The sequence below is a fragment of the Odocoileus virginianus genome, chromosome 12 (assembly GCF_023699985.2).
Source record: "Odocoileus virginianus isolate 20LAN1187 ecotype Illinois chromosome 12, Ovbor_1.2, whole genome shotgun sequence".
Taxonomy (NCBI): Eukaryota; Metazoa; Chordata; class Mammalia; order Artiodactyla; family Cervidae; genus Odocoileus; species Odocoileus virginianus.
In genome coordinates, this window is record NC_069685.1 from 64386464 (window position 1) to 64402408 (window position 15945).

The 15945-nt window shown below is 47.5% G+C and overlaps 1 protein-coding gene across 5 annotated transcripts in view; it reads left to right on the plus strand.

Moving 5' to 3' along the window:
- Positions 1-15945, plus strand: part of NF2 (NF2, moesin-ezrin-radixin like (MERLIN) tumor suppressor) — a 64893-nt gene that overhangs the window by 27956 nt on the left and 20992 nt on the right. For all 5 annotated transcript variants that reach the window (XM_020907135.2, XM_020907134.2, XM_020907133.2 and 2 more), the window contains exons 5-9: positions 5722-5790; positions 6738-6820; positions 8649-8724; positions 11565-11699; positions 15587-15661. In XM_020907135.2, coding sequence (XP_020762794.1) covers positions 5722-5790; positions 6738-6820; positions 8649-8724; positions 11565-11699; positions 15587-15661 — 438 coding nt within the window. The remainder of the gene's footprint in view (positions 1-5721; positions 5791-6737; positions 6821-8648; positions 8725-11564; positions 11700-15586; positions 15662-15945) is intronic.

The window sequence follows — 15945 nt, forward strand, 5'->3', positions numbered from 1 at the left end:
TCATTCCAAAGCATAAAGAAACAATTACCCTTAAAGCATAAATACAAATAGTAATCATATGGTTCAGTTAACAAGAACCGTATTTCATAGTTGGAGTTTAGGTTATATTTCAATTAAAACTGTGGTTTTTGTTTTTTTTTTTTTGCCTATTCATGTGACATACCAAACCACCTTGCAATGTCTTAAGCCACCTGTTGGATTTCATACTGACAGTTTGAAGATGTGTTCTTATTAAAAATGACTTGCAGAGGGAGTGGTATATAATTCCCCAATCTCGCAGTGCTGGCCGGCAGACTCCTAGTGTCCGGAGAGAGGAAGGACTGGTGGGAGGGAAGGGCGACCTGTTTCCTAGTGTGGTCTGATGCCCGTCAGGGGCAGAGTGCCAGAAGGCGACTGAGAAGTTGGGTATCTATAAAGTGTAGGTCAAGCAAGTGGAAGCGTTGAGGCGGAAGAGGTCTGCTGAGATCAGGACCATAAAGAGTCTTCACTTCCTCCTGTGGGTGATGCAGAGCCAGGGAAGGGTTTGTGTTTTGGACAGATCCTCCGGTGGCCGTGTGAAGGGCAGAATGGAGGAACACCAGTCTGGGAGCAAGGAGACCTGGTAGAAGGCTGCATTGGTCATTCAGACGAGACTGTGGGGTTCACACCTTGGGCAGTGGTCAGCTGGATGGGAGGAGACTGACTTTTAAATGTCCAGGTAGAAAGGGCTTCCCTGGCGGCCCAGTGGCGAAGAGTCCTGCCAGTGCAGGCATCACGGGTCCAGTCCGTGGTCCGGCAGGATCCCACGTGCCAAGGAGCAGTTGCCACAGTTCCTGAGCCTGAGCTCTCGAGCCCTTGAGGCCACAGCTGATGAAGCCCTTAGCGCCTGGAACCTGTGCTTCTCGACAAGAGGAGCCGCCACAGTGAGAAGCCCAGGCGGCGCAACTGGAGAGGAGCCCCCATTTACTGCAACTAGAGGAAGCCTGTGGGCAGCAGTGAAGACCCAGCACAGCCAAAATAGATAGTAAAATTAAAAAAATAAAAATAACCAGGAAAAAAATATAATATCTAGGGAAAAAAATATTCAGAAGGCAAAACTTGATATAAGTGGTGCTGTCCTTTGCATATCTCCCTTTTGGAGGGACTTATCATTTTACAAATGGGTATTTTCTCCCTCTCAGTGTTGATTTTGAGATGTATCGTGTTGGACGTGTGGATAGAGTTCATTGATTCTAACTGCTGTGCGGCAGCCATTGATGAATAAGTCTAATTTGTTTTCCCACCCTCCTGAGGAGGAAGCAGGTTTAGTTTCTGCTATTTCCCTATTGTAAGTAGTGTTTTACTGAAAACTCTTTATATGCTTCCTTGTGTACATGTGCTAAAGCTTTTCCCCCTTAAGGTGCATCTCTAGAAGTAGAATTGCAGATACATCCTTGAATATAAAGAACTCATAAGTTTCTAAGAAAAAAGACAGCAGGAAAACGGGAGTCAAGGGCGTGAATAACAGGCAGTTTATAGAATATGAGAGGAATCTGTAAATACAAAAAGACGCTCAATCTTACCAGTAACCAAGAAAAAGAAGAATTAAATGTGGCACTGGTGGTAAAGAACCCGCCTGGGAATGCAGGAGACCTTAAAACCGAGGGTTTGATCTGGGGTCAGGAAGATCCCCTGGAGGAGGGCATGGCAACGCACTTCAGTATTTTTGCCTGGAGAATCCCATGGACAGAGGAGCCTGGTGAGCCATGGTCCATAGGGTCACAAAGAGTCAGACATGACCAAAGTAACAGCACGCACGCACACATGGAAATATTTCAAACCCATGAAATTGCCAAAGAATTGATGCTTTTGAACTGTGATGTTGGAAAAGACTCGTGAGAGTCCCTTGGACTGCAAGGATATCAAATCAGTCAATCCTCAAGGAAATCAGTCCTGAATATTCATTGGAAGGACTGATGCTGAAGCTCCAATACTTTGACCACCTGATGCGAAGAACTGACTCATTAAAAAAGACCCTGATGCCGGGAAAGATTGAAGGCAGAAGGAGAAGGGGACAACAGAGGATGAGATGGTTGGATGGCATCACCAAGTTGATGGAGATGAGTTTGAGCAAGGTCCAGGAGTTGGTGCTGGACCGGGAAGCCTGGTGTGCTGCAGTCTATGGGGTCGCAACGAGTCAGACACGACTGAGCGAGTGAACAGCAATTGATTTACAGGAGCTCCATATATTATGAATATTAATCTTTTATCTTTTTTTACATGTCAGTCTTGTCAGTCCTTTTCTTTTTATGTTTTAAGTGACTTTTGATTTCAAATGATGTCATCAACCTTAATATACACATGTTCTTCAATATTTTGTCCTGATGTTTTTATGGATTTTTGTTTATAAGTTTAAGTCTTTAATCCATCCAGAATTTAGTGACAGGTGTGTGGTGGGGATCTGACTACTTATTCTATATATGTATTGATTAGACCTTTGTGTTTTGTGAAATCCTATTCAGAGCGTTTGGTCTCATTTTTCATATATATAAGCAGAGGAAAGTATGGGTTTCTGTTTAAGAAGTGACTCTGAGAGTCCTTTAAAATGTGGACTCCTTTCTTTTTTTCTCATTTCTCTTATTGTGACTAAACCTGTCACAGTTTATCCCAGTGAAAAGTGGGTACCTTCAGACTCTCTTTAAACCATACATTAGGGATGGAAACATGCTATTTATAGCAACAGAGACGTTTTCTTTTTAAACCCTGAAGTCGCGGATGGGGGGCCGGGAGGCTACCTCGAACCTCTAAACTTCTCACAAGTGGCCAGAGGTGGTAAAGTAAAACTAATGAAAACGAAGAGCTTCTGGGAGAGAAGTTTAAGATGCAAAGATCCACATATCATTAAACTCTTGACTTCTCTCATCATTCACTGGCAAATTGGTTTCTTAAAATTTAATTTGACCTCAGCGTGAACCGATTCCTCTCTCCCTGCCCTAAGCGTGGACAACATCACCCCGAGCATCCTGGGTCTTCCCTGCGTGTGCTACCTACTCTGCGCTTAGGGTTTTACGCCCACCTGACACCATCTCTTGACATGTCCTTAAAATTCATTAAACGACCAGCCATCCCATTATTTCCCCGTGAGAGCTTAGAACATCTCTGCTGCTTTGTTCCTTTTCCTCCCAGGAGGCCAGTGAACTCCCTCCTCCAATTTAAATTCCATTGGTTTATATCAGAGGTGGACCCAGGTTTTGTGGGGCCAGAAGCTTCTATAATTTAGGGGGTTCTTTTAATGCAAGAACACCAAATTATAAATATAAAATTAGGTTGAGGCCCATGCAGATGCAGAGGCCTGAAACCCAAGCCTCATTATAGCCTCCCAGCAGATTCACTCCTGCTTGTTTTATCAGGGAGCCTCTGTACATGAAAGACGGGGGAACAGCCATCTGCATCCATGCGGTGGTGTGACTCTCCTTTATATCACCAGCTGCCACAACTTGAGGATCTTCTTCTTTTGTTTTGTTTGTGTTTTTTTTTTAAAAAAGACATTTAAGAGCAGACCCATACTTCAAGGTGGCTTTAATGTCCAAAGTGGAATTAGTCCAGTGGAGAACTTCCTTCAGCAGCGTCCCTGCCACCTCCCCGGTGCTCAGATGTGACGTTTGATCAGTGCGTAGCTGGGAGCTCAGTGTGATAATGTGGGTCATTACTCTCACAAGCCTTTGGAGCCTGAATTTACAGCTCTCACTTTGCATATCTGCTTGCAGAAGCGCTCAGAGAGGTTTGCAAGTGCAGCGAGGGCTTTGTTTATCATTCTGTCCCTCCAAAAATCAGAGGAGCCAAGAGTGACCAGCGTCTTTATAAATAATGCAGGGCACGACAGTGACACCTGGCGCGTTACGAGCCGGGCACCGTGCAGAGCGCTTCCCTGACTCTGCGTTCTTATCACACATGCATGTACACACACATACGCATGTACACACACACACACCCACCAGGAGGCAGGTGCTATTCTGACCCTTGCTTTCCAGACGGGGAAGCTGAGCTTTAGAGAGAGGGTTCCCGACTTGAGGCCTCGGGGCAGTCCAGAGCACCCCTTCAGAACCCTCCAAGACCAACGCTCTCCTTTGACCATTTGGAAGCGGACTTGGAGTGGTGGCGTGACCTGAGTTTTTATCTTTTGACATCAGGTTGTATTGAATGCTGTGTGTTAATCATAGTTTGAAAAAAAATGTTATGGGTATTCCATTTGATCCCCCAGGAGAGTCCTGTAAGATGCATACTGTTATTATCCTCATTTTACAGATGAGAAAACTGGGACACAAAATTTCCAAGTCACCGCTGAGGAGCTGCGATTGAATTTTAAGAAGTCTCCCCCCTGCCCCCACTCCCCTCCTCCATTTCCAGGCTCCAACCTAGACCCTCCCTCGGAGGACTGTTAAAGCTGGTACAATTCCTGACTTAGTACAGTCCTCCAACCTCCCTGGCCTTTCAGAGACCCAGAGAGACTAATTTCCTTCCAGTGTTTTTAAATGAAGAAATGTATAGACAGGATTACCAAAACTGGCTTATTTTAAGTATTAAAGTTTGGCCAACTTCTTAAACTGAAAAGACAAGGCAGTACATTTCTGCTATTTGCAAGATAATTATGAGATTCCTAAGAGATATTGATCCTTGAGGCTTTTATAGACGAGTGATATGGGAAGAAGGCATGATTTCCAGTTGATGATAAACATCTCTTTTCAATCCCGTGAGTGTCTGTTGAAAAACACACCAGAAATCTAAACTTGAGGTTCTTGGGAATGAGAGGGGTGGGCCATGTCCTGATCCAGTTTGGTGGGATGTAGAGCCAACAACCAGACCTTTTTTATTTTTTTGCCAGTGTTGGTAGTGAAAAGCATAAATGTTTATAGAAGATTATACTAAAATACTGAGCTTTGTTGTCTTGGATCAAGAGAAAAACCACTGAATGTTAATTGACAAGAGACAGGGTTTGATGTTCTATATATATGGTTAGTTTCTTTTTTAAAAAACTCCTTCATTTCTGATTATTTCCTGGTCAGGCTAACTTTCTAGGAAAGAAAGAGATAATTGTTTTGAAATCAGGAAGTTTCAAGTTATTGTCCCCTGTGGGTACATGAAAATGCAGGGCCGACTTCTGGCCCTCCTCGTGATTCTCTCTGCAAATTTAGGAAAATCAGTTAACCTTTTGTTTGTTGTTTTGTTTTTTTTTTTTGTCTGTATGGTAAGGATGACAGTGTCAGCATCAGATTTTTCCAAAGCATTTTCCAGAGCCTTGAATGAAAGCTATTAAAAATATTGCCAGCACTGTCCTCAGCTCCCACCTAGCACTTGGCTCCAATTACCAGCCACTTACAAATGTGTGTAGGTAAGACTCTTATCACCCGATGCTAATCACATCTCACACAGTTGTGTTTTGTTGTCTTTTCAAAACCTAATGTTTTGGTAGCAGTGACTTCCTTCAGAAGTTAGAAAATGTAGCCACATTTCTCTACAAATGTCACATTCTTATTAGCACGTTACCCATCCATCCCGTATGGGATTATGCGACTCTGTTCACAGATATAATCAGCTTTGTATCTTCATCCGAGGATAACACACTAGTGAGGTTGAAATCTTGACTTGTCATCGGAATTGCATTGCTTCCCAGGAGCTGGGAGGGGCGGAGGCTGCGTCGACCTCTTCAGAAACGCAGTTGTCTCTAGAATCTCAGTCCCTCGTTCACCTTCTCTTCTCCTTTAGTACGGTGACTACGACCCCTCTGTTCACAAGCGGGGATTTCTGGCCCAAGAGGAATTGCTTCCAAAAAGGGTAAGAAGTCAAAGTTCCTGTTTGAGAAGACATAACCGAAGGACCTGCAGGAATACAGGATGGCCGTATCGAGAACGTTTTCATAAATGTTTTGTCATCAGTCTTGAGTAAAGATTTGTGGAATTCCTTTGGGGTTGTCAGGACAGGCTTGGCCTGCAGTTGGTCCTTTCTTTAAAGGTGGGTGAGCAACACTGGTTCCCAGGGAGGGGCATAGAGCAGCCTGCGTTCAGCCCGGGGAAGTGAGCTGTTTGCTGCTGCAGGGCGCAGGTAGATGGGTGGGCGCTGTAGCTTTTTTTTAATCCCTGGTGTCTTTGGTCTTGTTGATTATCCACAGAAGCAGGCCTGCCCTCTTCTTTAGCCACTTCTGATTCTCTGGCTCCACTCACCTGTCATGTGTGATGAAGGCCTGCTCCCCCTTTCCCCTGATTTGACCTGCTCCCCTGATGGCTTCTGTAAGAGTCAAAGGCAGCTCCCGGGCCAGGGGGTCCTGCTCCTGAGATCCTGCCTCTGGGCTGCACAGCCCAGGAGAGGGGCCACTGCCAGCCCGAGAAATGGTGCAGCCTTCTGAGTTGTGACTCAGATCAAACGATGCTCGTTTACTCACCCACCTCTGCCTGTGACTGGCCCCTTGTGTGTGGTTTTGGGGGCTCCCCTGGTGACCCAGATGGTAAAGAATCTGGCTGCGATATGGGAAACCCAGGTTCAATCCCTGGGTTGGGAAGATCCCCAGGAGAAGGGAATGGCTACCCACTCCAGTATCCTTGCCTGGAGAATCCCATGGACAGAGGAGCCTGGCGGGCTACAGTCCATGGGGTCACACAGAGTTGGACACAGCTGAGTGGCTAACACACACACACAGACACACACACGCCTTGCTGTTTTGTAAAAATGATGCATAATTATCAGAAAGGTGTGTGTGGTTTTTGCTTTGCTGTCTTCCCCGCCAGGTGATAAATCTGTATCAGATGACTCCGGAAATGTGGGAGGAGAGGATCACAGCCTGGTACGCAGAGCACCGAGGCCGGGCCAGGTGAGGCTGCTCTTGGCTGGCGGACGTCTCCCCGGGGCCTCTTTTCTTTTTTAAGGAGCTGCAAAACTGGGACGTGCTTGTTGAACAAAAGGCAGTACCAGAGTACACAAAAGAGAAAGGGAGCGCCGGCAGCCACTCCGGGCTCCAGTACTGTGCGTGTCCTTTTCTTGCGCGTGGGGGCGTGGGTACTTCCCGCCTGCCAGGATGCGCAGACCTGCCACCTTCAGTGCTCATGCAGGTTCATTTTAAGATTCCTATTGTGTGCGTGCCCCGTAGCTTTTGCGTCCATGCCTTGACTGATGGTGTTCGGAGTAGCTGGAGGTCTCTCCGTTCCACAGGACGTTCTGCAGTGTACAGTCTTACATCATTATATACTGGTATAGTCGTTCTGAGGAGAGATCCTTCCGAAGAAAAAGAGCTGCTGAGTCAAAGAGTGTGAGCGTTTTGCGTCTTGAAAGGTGCCTCCCAAATTGTCCTGCAAAAAGCCTGTGCCCGTTTACACGGCCGTGGGCAGAGTGTGAAAGGGCCCTCCCCCCCTCCCCCTTCTAATCCCCAACAATTGCCAATCTAATTTTTGTGATCTCAAACATGAAATTTTGTATCTCAAGTATCATTAGCTTTTCCCCAGTCACTTTGGGAATTAATCGTCTTCTCGTTAGCCTTTAACATTTTTTTTTTCTGTTTTTCAAATCAACTTCCTATGACTTTTTTTTTTTAACTCTTAAAAAATGTGCACCAGAAAGTGGACAAGTCATAAATATAAAACTTGATGGATTCTTACAAAGTGAAAACCCCAGGTGACAGGAAATACCAGGTGCCCCTTCATTTCTCCCTGGAGGTGACCACTCTCCCACATCCAACTCCATGGGTGAATGTTGTAGTTTTAAAGATTATTTAAGTGTGGTCAGTTTCTATTATCTGGGCCTCACTTCTTTTACTCAGGGTCGTATTGTGCGATCTGGGCTTGTGGCCTGCAGCGGTGGATCCCCCCCCCTTTTTTTAATTGCCGTGTAGTATTCCACTGTATTAATAGACCACACATCCTTCATCCATCCCACTGTTAACAGGCCTTTAGGTGTTTCCTGGTTTTTGTTGTTACGAATAACACCAAACAATCTTCCAAACAACGGTACATCAACAATACATGTGTGATTTCAAGTTACTTCATCTTGCCACCACAGTGTCCCCTAGGGGTTGAATTTTTAAAATTCATTTGAGGCCATTTTGAGATTGGAGAAGAGAAGAAGGCAAGGTCATAGACTTGAGTTAAGATGTTTCAACACTATACCTGTCCGAGGGTTTTTTGCAAGTCATCGCTATTTTAAGAGCTGCCTTTAAGTCTGACTCATAACTCAGAAGTGGGCGTCCTGGCTGGGGTTTTACAACCTGAATCGCTCTCACCCCAACCTCCAGTAACACCCAAAGGAATCAGATCAGGAGGCGAGCTCTCAGGTTTGCAGACAGAGATGCTTCGTTACCAAAACCTTCTAGGTGAAGAAAGCACGCAGTTGGATAAAGCAGCAGCTAAAATAAAATTGTGAACATCCAGATCCATTTGAGGGAGCAGATATACCACGTGCTCATCTCGAGATGGGTGTCACTGTTTACCAAGGGCAAAGCGTGAAATTGAAGCCAAGAGACACGCTAATGAATCTGTTCTCTTGTTTTCACGGGGATGGGAAGTTCTGCCTGACCTTAGTGTGGTTAATAGACTCAGGGTTGGGCAGAGCCGGGCTGGCAGCTGCCAGGCTCACATCTTCATGCAGGTTCGAGGCTCACCTTGGCGCCTGCCGTACCCCGGTGACAGAGTCTTTCCTTCTCTTTGCAGGGACGAAGCGGAGATGGAGTATTTAAAGATAGCTCAGGACCTGGAGATGTACGGTGTGAACTACTTCACAATCCGGGTGTGTGGAAGCCCCTGCGAGTTCCCAGGGCGTAGATGGAGGCAGAATCAGGGGCAGACTGCTCAAATGGGTCCTTCCTGGTCCCAGGGTGGCAGACACTTCGCCGGTTCAGTGGCCAACAAGGGAAGAGGCAGGGGAGAGGGTCCAAGAGCCTCAGTTTCTATTCTGGGCCTTCAATTAGATGCTAGGTAATGAAGTGTCGGTGGAGCCTCGGGGGGGCCCCGTCCTGCTTCGGCAGAACCCCGTCTGAATGCTCTGGTGAAACATTCGATTATTTCTAGCTCTGTGAGATCCGGGCCCACGGGGAACACCTGTAAATACTTTCTCCCCTCAGGACACGAGGAGAGTAAAGCTGCACTTCTACAGATTACTGATTTGTTTGGGTGGGAACTCTCCCTGGCAGGCTAATTGATTTTCTACTCAGACCATTAATACTCTCTGTCCTCTGGGAACCCGTGGCTTGTACACTGGAGAAGCGTTTGTTTCCAGCCCCCTGTCCAGCCCTCAGAGCTTCTTTTTTTTTTTTTTTTTAAGTACCCTGAGCATCTTTCTCCCAAGGTTCTGTTGCTGGGTGCAGTGCCTTCCCAAGAATTCATGCTATTTGCTGACCTATTTCATAGCGGGTTCCAAACTGTAGATGAGCAGACAGTTAAAAAAAAAACAACCATCCACACTGGGCCACCTCAGTCATTATAGTTCAGGCTTGCTTTCCTTTTTGGGGTGTCCATAAATTTTGTATTTGTTGTTGTTTAATCACTAAGTCATGTCCTATTCTTTGAGACCCCATGGACTGTAGCCTGCCAGGCTCCTCTGTGCATGGAATTTCCCAGGCAAGAATACTGGAGTGGGTTGCCATTTCCTTCTCCAAAATTTTGTATTACATTTAGGTAAATTGAAACACATTTAAAATACCCTCGGGATAGCTTTCTGCTTTGTTTTCTAAATACATAACTTTAATGGATTATTTGCATAAAATAAGGCGCACTGACAAATCATGTCATTTTGTATAGTGTACAAATGCATAAAAGGTTTTCCATGATAATACTGAAGGTTGTTTTGTAAAATTTTATCAATTCATATTTGCTAATCATTTGGTTTATTTCAGGGCAGACTCATCTGACACATTTCTGTGGTTTTGTCCATACAACTTCTCTTGCCCCACCATCTACATTGTAGAAAACTAGATCTTTATAATTCTTAAAAAAAAACAAAAAACAGTTTCTTTGGGGGCATTAATTCTACAGCAGCAGTCTGACTACATTATACTATTTTGTGCGTATATGTCTCATATTGCATGACAGATGAGGGTAAGGAATATTCTAGTGTCTTAGCGTTAACGTTCCTGAAATTTCGCCATCATCTAAGGAAGCTGTGCACTTAAAACAATTTAAAAGGGGCTTCTTCAGTCCTCGCCTCTCTCTGTTTATTCTCTAGAAGTCTTGGAATCCTTGTGATAGGAGACAAGAGGGTGCGATCCTTTTTTTTTCTTTAAAAATTTAAGTGAGAAACATAATGAAATATCTTGTTTTCTAAAATGTAGATTTTGAAAGCACAAAGCCTCACTTGTGTTAATGCAGTAGTTTTAAGAGCTCTGCAGACGAGCTCACGATTCTCCCGCACGCTTTGGTGGTCGCACCTGACTCCAGGGTGTTAGACGGAGTAAAAAGATTTTCTCCTCCACCTGCTGTTAGCTTGGTACTTCTCACAGTCGGGGCATGTCCTTCGCTTGCCGACCTGTCTTCCTGCCCTGGAGTCTTGGTTCCTTTTCCTTGTTGTCAGTAAGAGGCAGACGCAGGGAGCTGGCCACCACCACTGTTCGAGGGCAGATTGCCCAGGGCCGGGGCCCGGGCCCTAGGTGGTGCGTGCTGGTCTGCAGCGTGAGGGCCCAGGGCATCGCCCTCTGGTGCGCTGGCTGCTGGCTGGACTGCCGTTAGAGGCCTAGCCTGTATGCAGTCTGTCAGTTAAAGTTTTAAACAGCTTTACTGGAGTGTAATTTACTTTCAATCCATTTTGATATTTTTTCTCCCCAATATCTTACAATAAAAAATTTCCAACATACAGGGAAGTTGGAAGACTTTTGAGTGAGGACCTATGTACACCCACTGCCTGGATTCCACAGTTAACAGTTTTCTATATCACACTTGCTTTATCACATTGAAACTGCATCTTAAAGTAAAATAAGGCCACCTGATCACAGCTCTTAGAATTTTCTTTCTGGTAGTACAACCACCTCTTCTTTTAACATGAGGAGTGTTTAACCCTACAGGTTTTTATTCTACATCTGTGATAAGCCGGCTGTGTAATTAGTAACAACACTTCCGTTACCGCTGTTTTAGCCGCTGACACTCCCCAGGTGGCTCAGTGGTATAGAATTGCCTGCCAAGGCAGGAGTCGTGGATTTGGTCCCTGGGTTGGAAAGATTCCCTGGAGAAGGAAATGGCAACCCACTCGAGTATTCTTGCCTGGAAAATACCATAGACAAAGGAGCCTGGCGGGCTACTATCCATGGGATTGCAAAGAGCTGGACACAACGTAGGACTGAGCACGCACACTCACACTCTGTCTCTTGCTGGCAAAGTTGCAAGGTGCCTGAGCAGTGATGGGCACCCCCAGCGACCTCTCCCTGGGACACACCAGTCGTAAGAATCCTCTCACTTTGCCTCCCCCTGCCCCACTGCAGGAGGCTGGGGGCCCCCCCAGGTTCGAGGACAGTGGTGACTTGTGTCAGGAGCTGTTGAAACTTGTCACACGTAATGGTCTATATCAATTCTTCTGGAAGCTGAGCAAGACCTCGCGCCTCAGCTGGAGCTGACGGTGGCTGTTCTCTGTCGAATCTACAGAATAAAAAGGGCACAGAGCTGCTGCTTGGAGTGGATGCTTTGGGGCTTCACATTTATGACCCTGAGAACAGGCTGACCCCGAAGATCTCCTTCCCGTGGAACGAAATCCGGAACATCTCCTATAGCGACAAGGAGGTAGGTCGAGTCTGCCCAGCAGACACCCCGGCAGCCCAACGGAACCTTCTCTGTCTCTTCTCCTTCCGGAGCAGCCCAGGCCAGCCTGCTCCTTGTTAGCAGCAAGATCCTTTAATTCCCAGGCTTTGGGTTTTTACTTGTTGATTTTTATAGCATTTACAGAACAATATTGGCATCCTGTTTTCAAATAGTATCACTAAACCCTCCCTGCTGACTAACAAGAGACCGGGAAGATCAACTTGTCAGGACTAAGCCCCAGAGAGCTATAAAGAAACCAGAAAGTAACCCTTTCTTATTCCTTGGTTTTCTATTACTGGTGAGAATTCTGTTTGTCTCTTAAGTGTGGTGTTTACTAAACTCTCTGTGTCCAGAGCTTGATTCAATATGATGTCAATATTTATGTATACATAAATCTCTGTGGGGCTTCCCTTGTGGCTCAGCTGGTAAAGAATCCTCCTGCAATGCGGGAGACCTGGGTTCGACCCCTGGGTTGGGAAGATCTCCTGGAAACAGGGAAAGGCTACCTACTCCAGTATTCTGGCCTGGAGAATTCCATGGATTGTATGGTCCATGGCCTCGCAAAGAGTCAGACACGACTGAGAGACTTGTACTCACTCACTCAAATCTCCATGATACATACATGAATTGTGTGTATTATATATATTATGCAAATAATATATACATACCAGCAATGATATAAACAAGGATATCAGACTAACTTGCTTATAAGAATTCAAGAATAATGAACTTCAGATAACTTGGATGAACACCCTAATGTAGAATTCAAGTATCACTGTATACGATGGCCCTGTAGGTCCTAATAGGAAGTCCATGGGGTTGCAAAGAGTGAGTGAGCTGACTGATACAAGATGGTGGCTTTTCCCAAATGCTGTAATCCTGTATTCATTCACTCATTCGTGGTTAAGTTTTAAAAATTGTCTTATTTAATTTATTTTTGCTTGTGCTGGGTCTTCGTTGCAGTGTGTGGGCTTTCTCTAGCAGCGGTGCAAGGGCTTCTCATTGCAGTGGCTTCTCTTGCTGGGGAGCGCAGGCTTTAGGGCGCTCGGGCGTCAGTAGTTGCGACTCCATGCTCTAGAGCACAGGCTGAATAGTTGTGGCGCTTAATTGCCTGAAGGCATGAGGGATTTTAGTTGCTGGACCAGGGATCAAACTCAGGTCCCTGCCTTGGCAGGCAGATTCTTAGCCGCTGGGCCACCAGGGAAGTCCCCCCTCCCTGGTTAATTTTCAAGGAGTTTTCGAGCATCTGCTCAGTGTCAGGCTTCGTGCGGGAAACAAAGATGGAGCGAATGCAGTCTCAGCCCTCAAGGAAGTTCCAGTCAAGTGGTGACTCAGCCGCCGTGACGCATCACTGCCGCACGAGGGGCCGGTGACAAAGAGGGTGGCCTGGCGCTTCTCCGCCAGCCGGCAGCTTCGCCCCGGCTCTGATTCAGCCCTCACAGGAACGCCGCCGCGGGAGGAGGGACCGTGTTCTGGCTGCTCCGCGCCCCTCGGGAAGCAGGGACCCAGAGGGAGCGGGGAGCTGTGTCTGGCAGGGGGGTACCAGCAGAAGCCACGGCCCCTGCGGTTCCTGGGGAGACACAGAGGACGAGCCCCGAGGCTCAGGACACGGGGCCAGGAGTGCAGGCCTGGGCCGTGCCCAGCGACGGGCTGGTACCCGCGCGCCAGGCCTGAGCGCTGAGGAAGTGAGTAAGAGACGGCTCACGTGGTCGCCTGCAGGGCCCCCACCTCCAAGCCGGTTTCCTGTTTTCCCTTCCCTCATGTGGCAGCTCTGAGGAGAGGAACACCGGCCCCCGGTTGCCAATACGCGGCTGAGCTCCCCTCGGCCACGCTTGACGAGACAGATTGAGCCTCTTAACTCAAACATTCTGGCTTTCAGATTTTTTGCACGTAGCCCAGGAGATGAGCATTTAAGGTATTTCATTTTTTAAAAGGCCCTGAAATGGAAAGCTCCACGTGACTGGAAGCAGCAGTAGGGTACGCGGGTAGTTTTTCATCTCTAATTTCATAAAAGTCTGTTTACGGCACATCCGCACCCTTGGCGTGCTAAAAGGTCCCGAGACGCTCGTCCTTCACAGAAGCCAGGCAGCGAAGGCTCCGCTCGTGCAGCCCGACGTGAAACTCTCATGTCCCCTCTCCCGGGGGCTGGGCGCCGTCGCCTGCCATCACGTCAGTAACTCTCGCAGCGCGGGTTATCAGACTGACGGGACATGATGGGAAGGAGCCTGGGGCGTTCTGCCCCCGCGCTACGGCAGCCCAAGTCCTGGTTTATTCCAGGTGACCCGTGGATGCCGCATGTGTGCCCCGGAGTGGCACAGAGCCTGTGTGGGTTCCCCGCTCCCTGAGGTCTCCCACTGGCGGCTTTGGGGTTTGGCAGCCAGGCCAAAACTAAGCTCTCGAAATTCATAAATAGCCCCCTGCACAAGAGCAGCACTGCTTCTCAGCTCACCTGACCAAAAGCCACACAAACGATCGTTCCTCTGTCCTCCGTGTGCTCCCCCCTCGTTGGACAGCAGGGTGTGGGAAGGAAATACCTGAGAAGAGAGCTTCCCGAATGCCTTTATCTGCTTAGCGAGTCTTTCATGGGAGTGGGCTCTGTCCGATCTCATCAGGAAGAGGTAAGAAGACCAGCTGGGTGTTTTCTCCGGCCCAGACCCCAATATGGCCCTAGGGTCTCTTCCTGGTTTCTCCACCCCCATCCTTATTCATCTTCCTCTCCACTTTGATTTTGAGGGTTATGTCTTCCTTCTCTACTCCAGTCCATTCTTCATGTCCCTTGGCTGCGTTCCTTCTCTTAACAGCATCATCAGGCCATCCCCGTGTTCGGAAATCTGGGGTGACTCCTGACTGCTGTCACATCAAGCCTAAGCCCTGCTGATTGTCCATCCCCAGCCCACCTCACCACCCCCAGCTCTTGCCTTCCTCCCAGTTTTAGCCCCTGGATATATCTGTTTGGCTGTGGTGGGTTGTCATCACAGCACAGGCTTTTCTCTAGTTTATGCGAGCAGATGCAGGTCGCTAGTTGAGGTGTGCAGGCTTCTCGTTGCGGCAGCATTGTTTTCTGGTTGGGGAGCGCAGGCTTTAGGGCACACCGGCTTCAGTTGTTGCGCCGTGTGGGCTCAGGACTTATGGCTCCCAGGCTCTGGAACACAGGCGCAGTGGTTGTGACGCATGGGTTTAGTTGCTCCAAAGCATGTGCAATCTTCCTGGATCAGGGATCAAACCCATGTCTCCTGCATTGGCAGGCGGACTCTCTACCACTAAGCCACCAGGAAAGCCCCTCACATGGTTTTCTCTTAATCATCAAAGAGCTAATACTGTGTGTCTTTCTCTCTCACACGCGCATACAAACACACACATGCGCGCGCACACACACACACACACACACACACACACACACACAGTGCTCATTTCTCCATCTCTGCTTTATTTCTATTGCTTGCCCTGTCCAGAATGCCCCTCCATCCTGCCTTTTAGCTTCTCTATCACATTCTTTGTATAAGGCCAGCTCATGTCCCTCCTACTCTGAGGATTTGTGGTCTGTGCCACCCAGCCAGGCAGCGACGATTGATGTGACCTGTTGAGCAGTTGACTCTGGTTGGTTTAGTTCGGGCCAGGTTGAGAGCCTCCTGAAGGTGCCTTAGACTCTGAGATGGCCCGTCCAGCGTTGGCCTCAAGGTCGGGCCCATCTAGGGTTTAACTTCAGGTTTCCAAGCCTAAGATGGTGCTAAGAACCCAGCTTCCAGGATCCTGAACCTCCTGGGACAAGGATCTTTGCCAGGGGGTCGCCAACTTTCTGTGATTGCCCAGTTGGTGGCAGCGCTATTGGCTGTCAGAAACTGAAGCTGTCTTCTGCTTTTTCCTTTCAGTTTACCATTAAGCCTTTGGATAAGAAAATCGATGTCTTCAAATTTAACTCCTCAAAACTTCGTGTCAATAAGTTGGTAAGTTAAGATCCTGGTTTTTATTATGGCCTGTAGTGTTTCTGTGAGACTGAAAGCCTTTTATGAACCAGAATCAGAGCGACGTGTTGTGAGGTGTGAAATGATAACCCGCTTGGTATGTGCTTTCCTGATCAGCCTTGAAGGACTTCTCTTTAGCTTCACTGGAAGAGTCACACCACGGGCTTCCCTGGTGCCTCAGTTGGTAAAGAATCTGCCTGCGATGCAGGAGACTTGGATTCCATCCGTGGGTTGGAAAGATCCCCCGGAGAAGGAAATGGCAACCC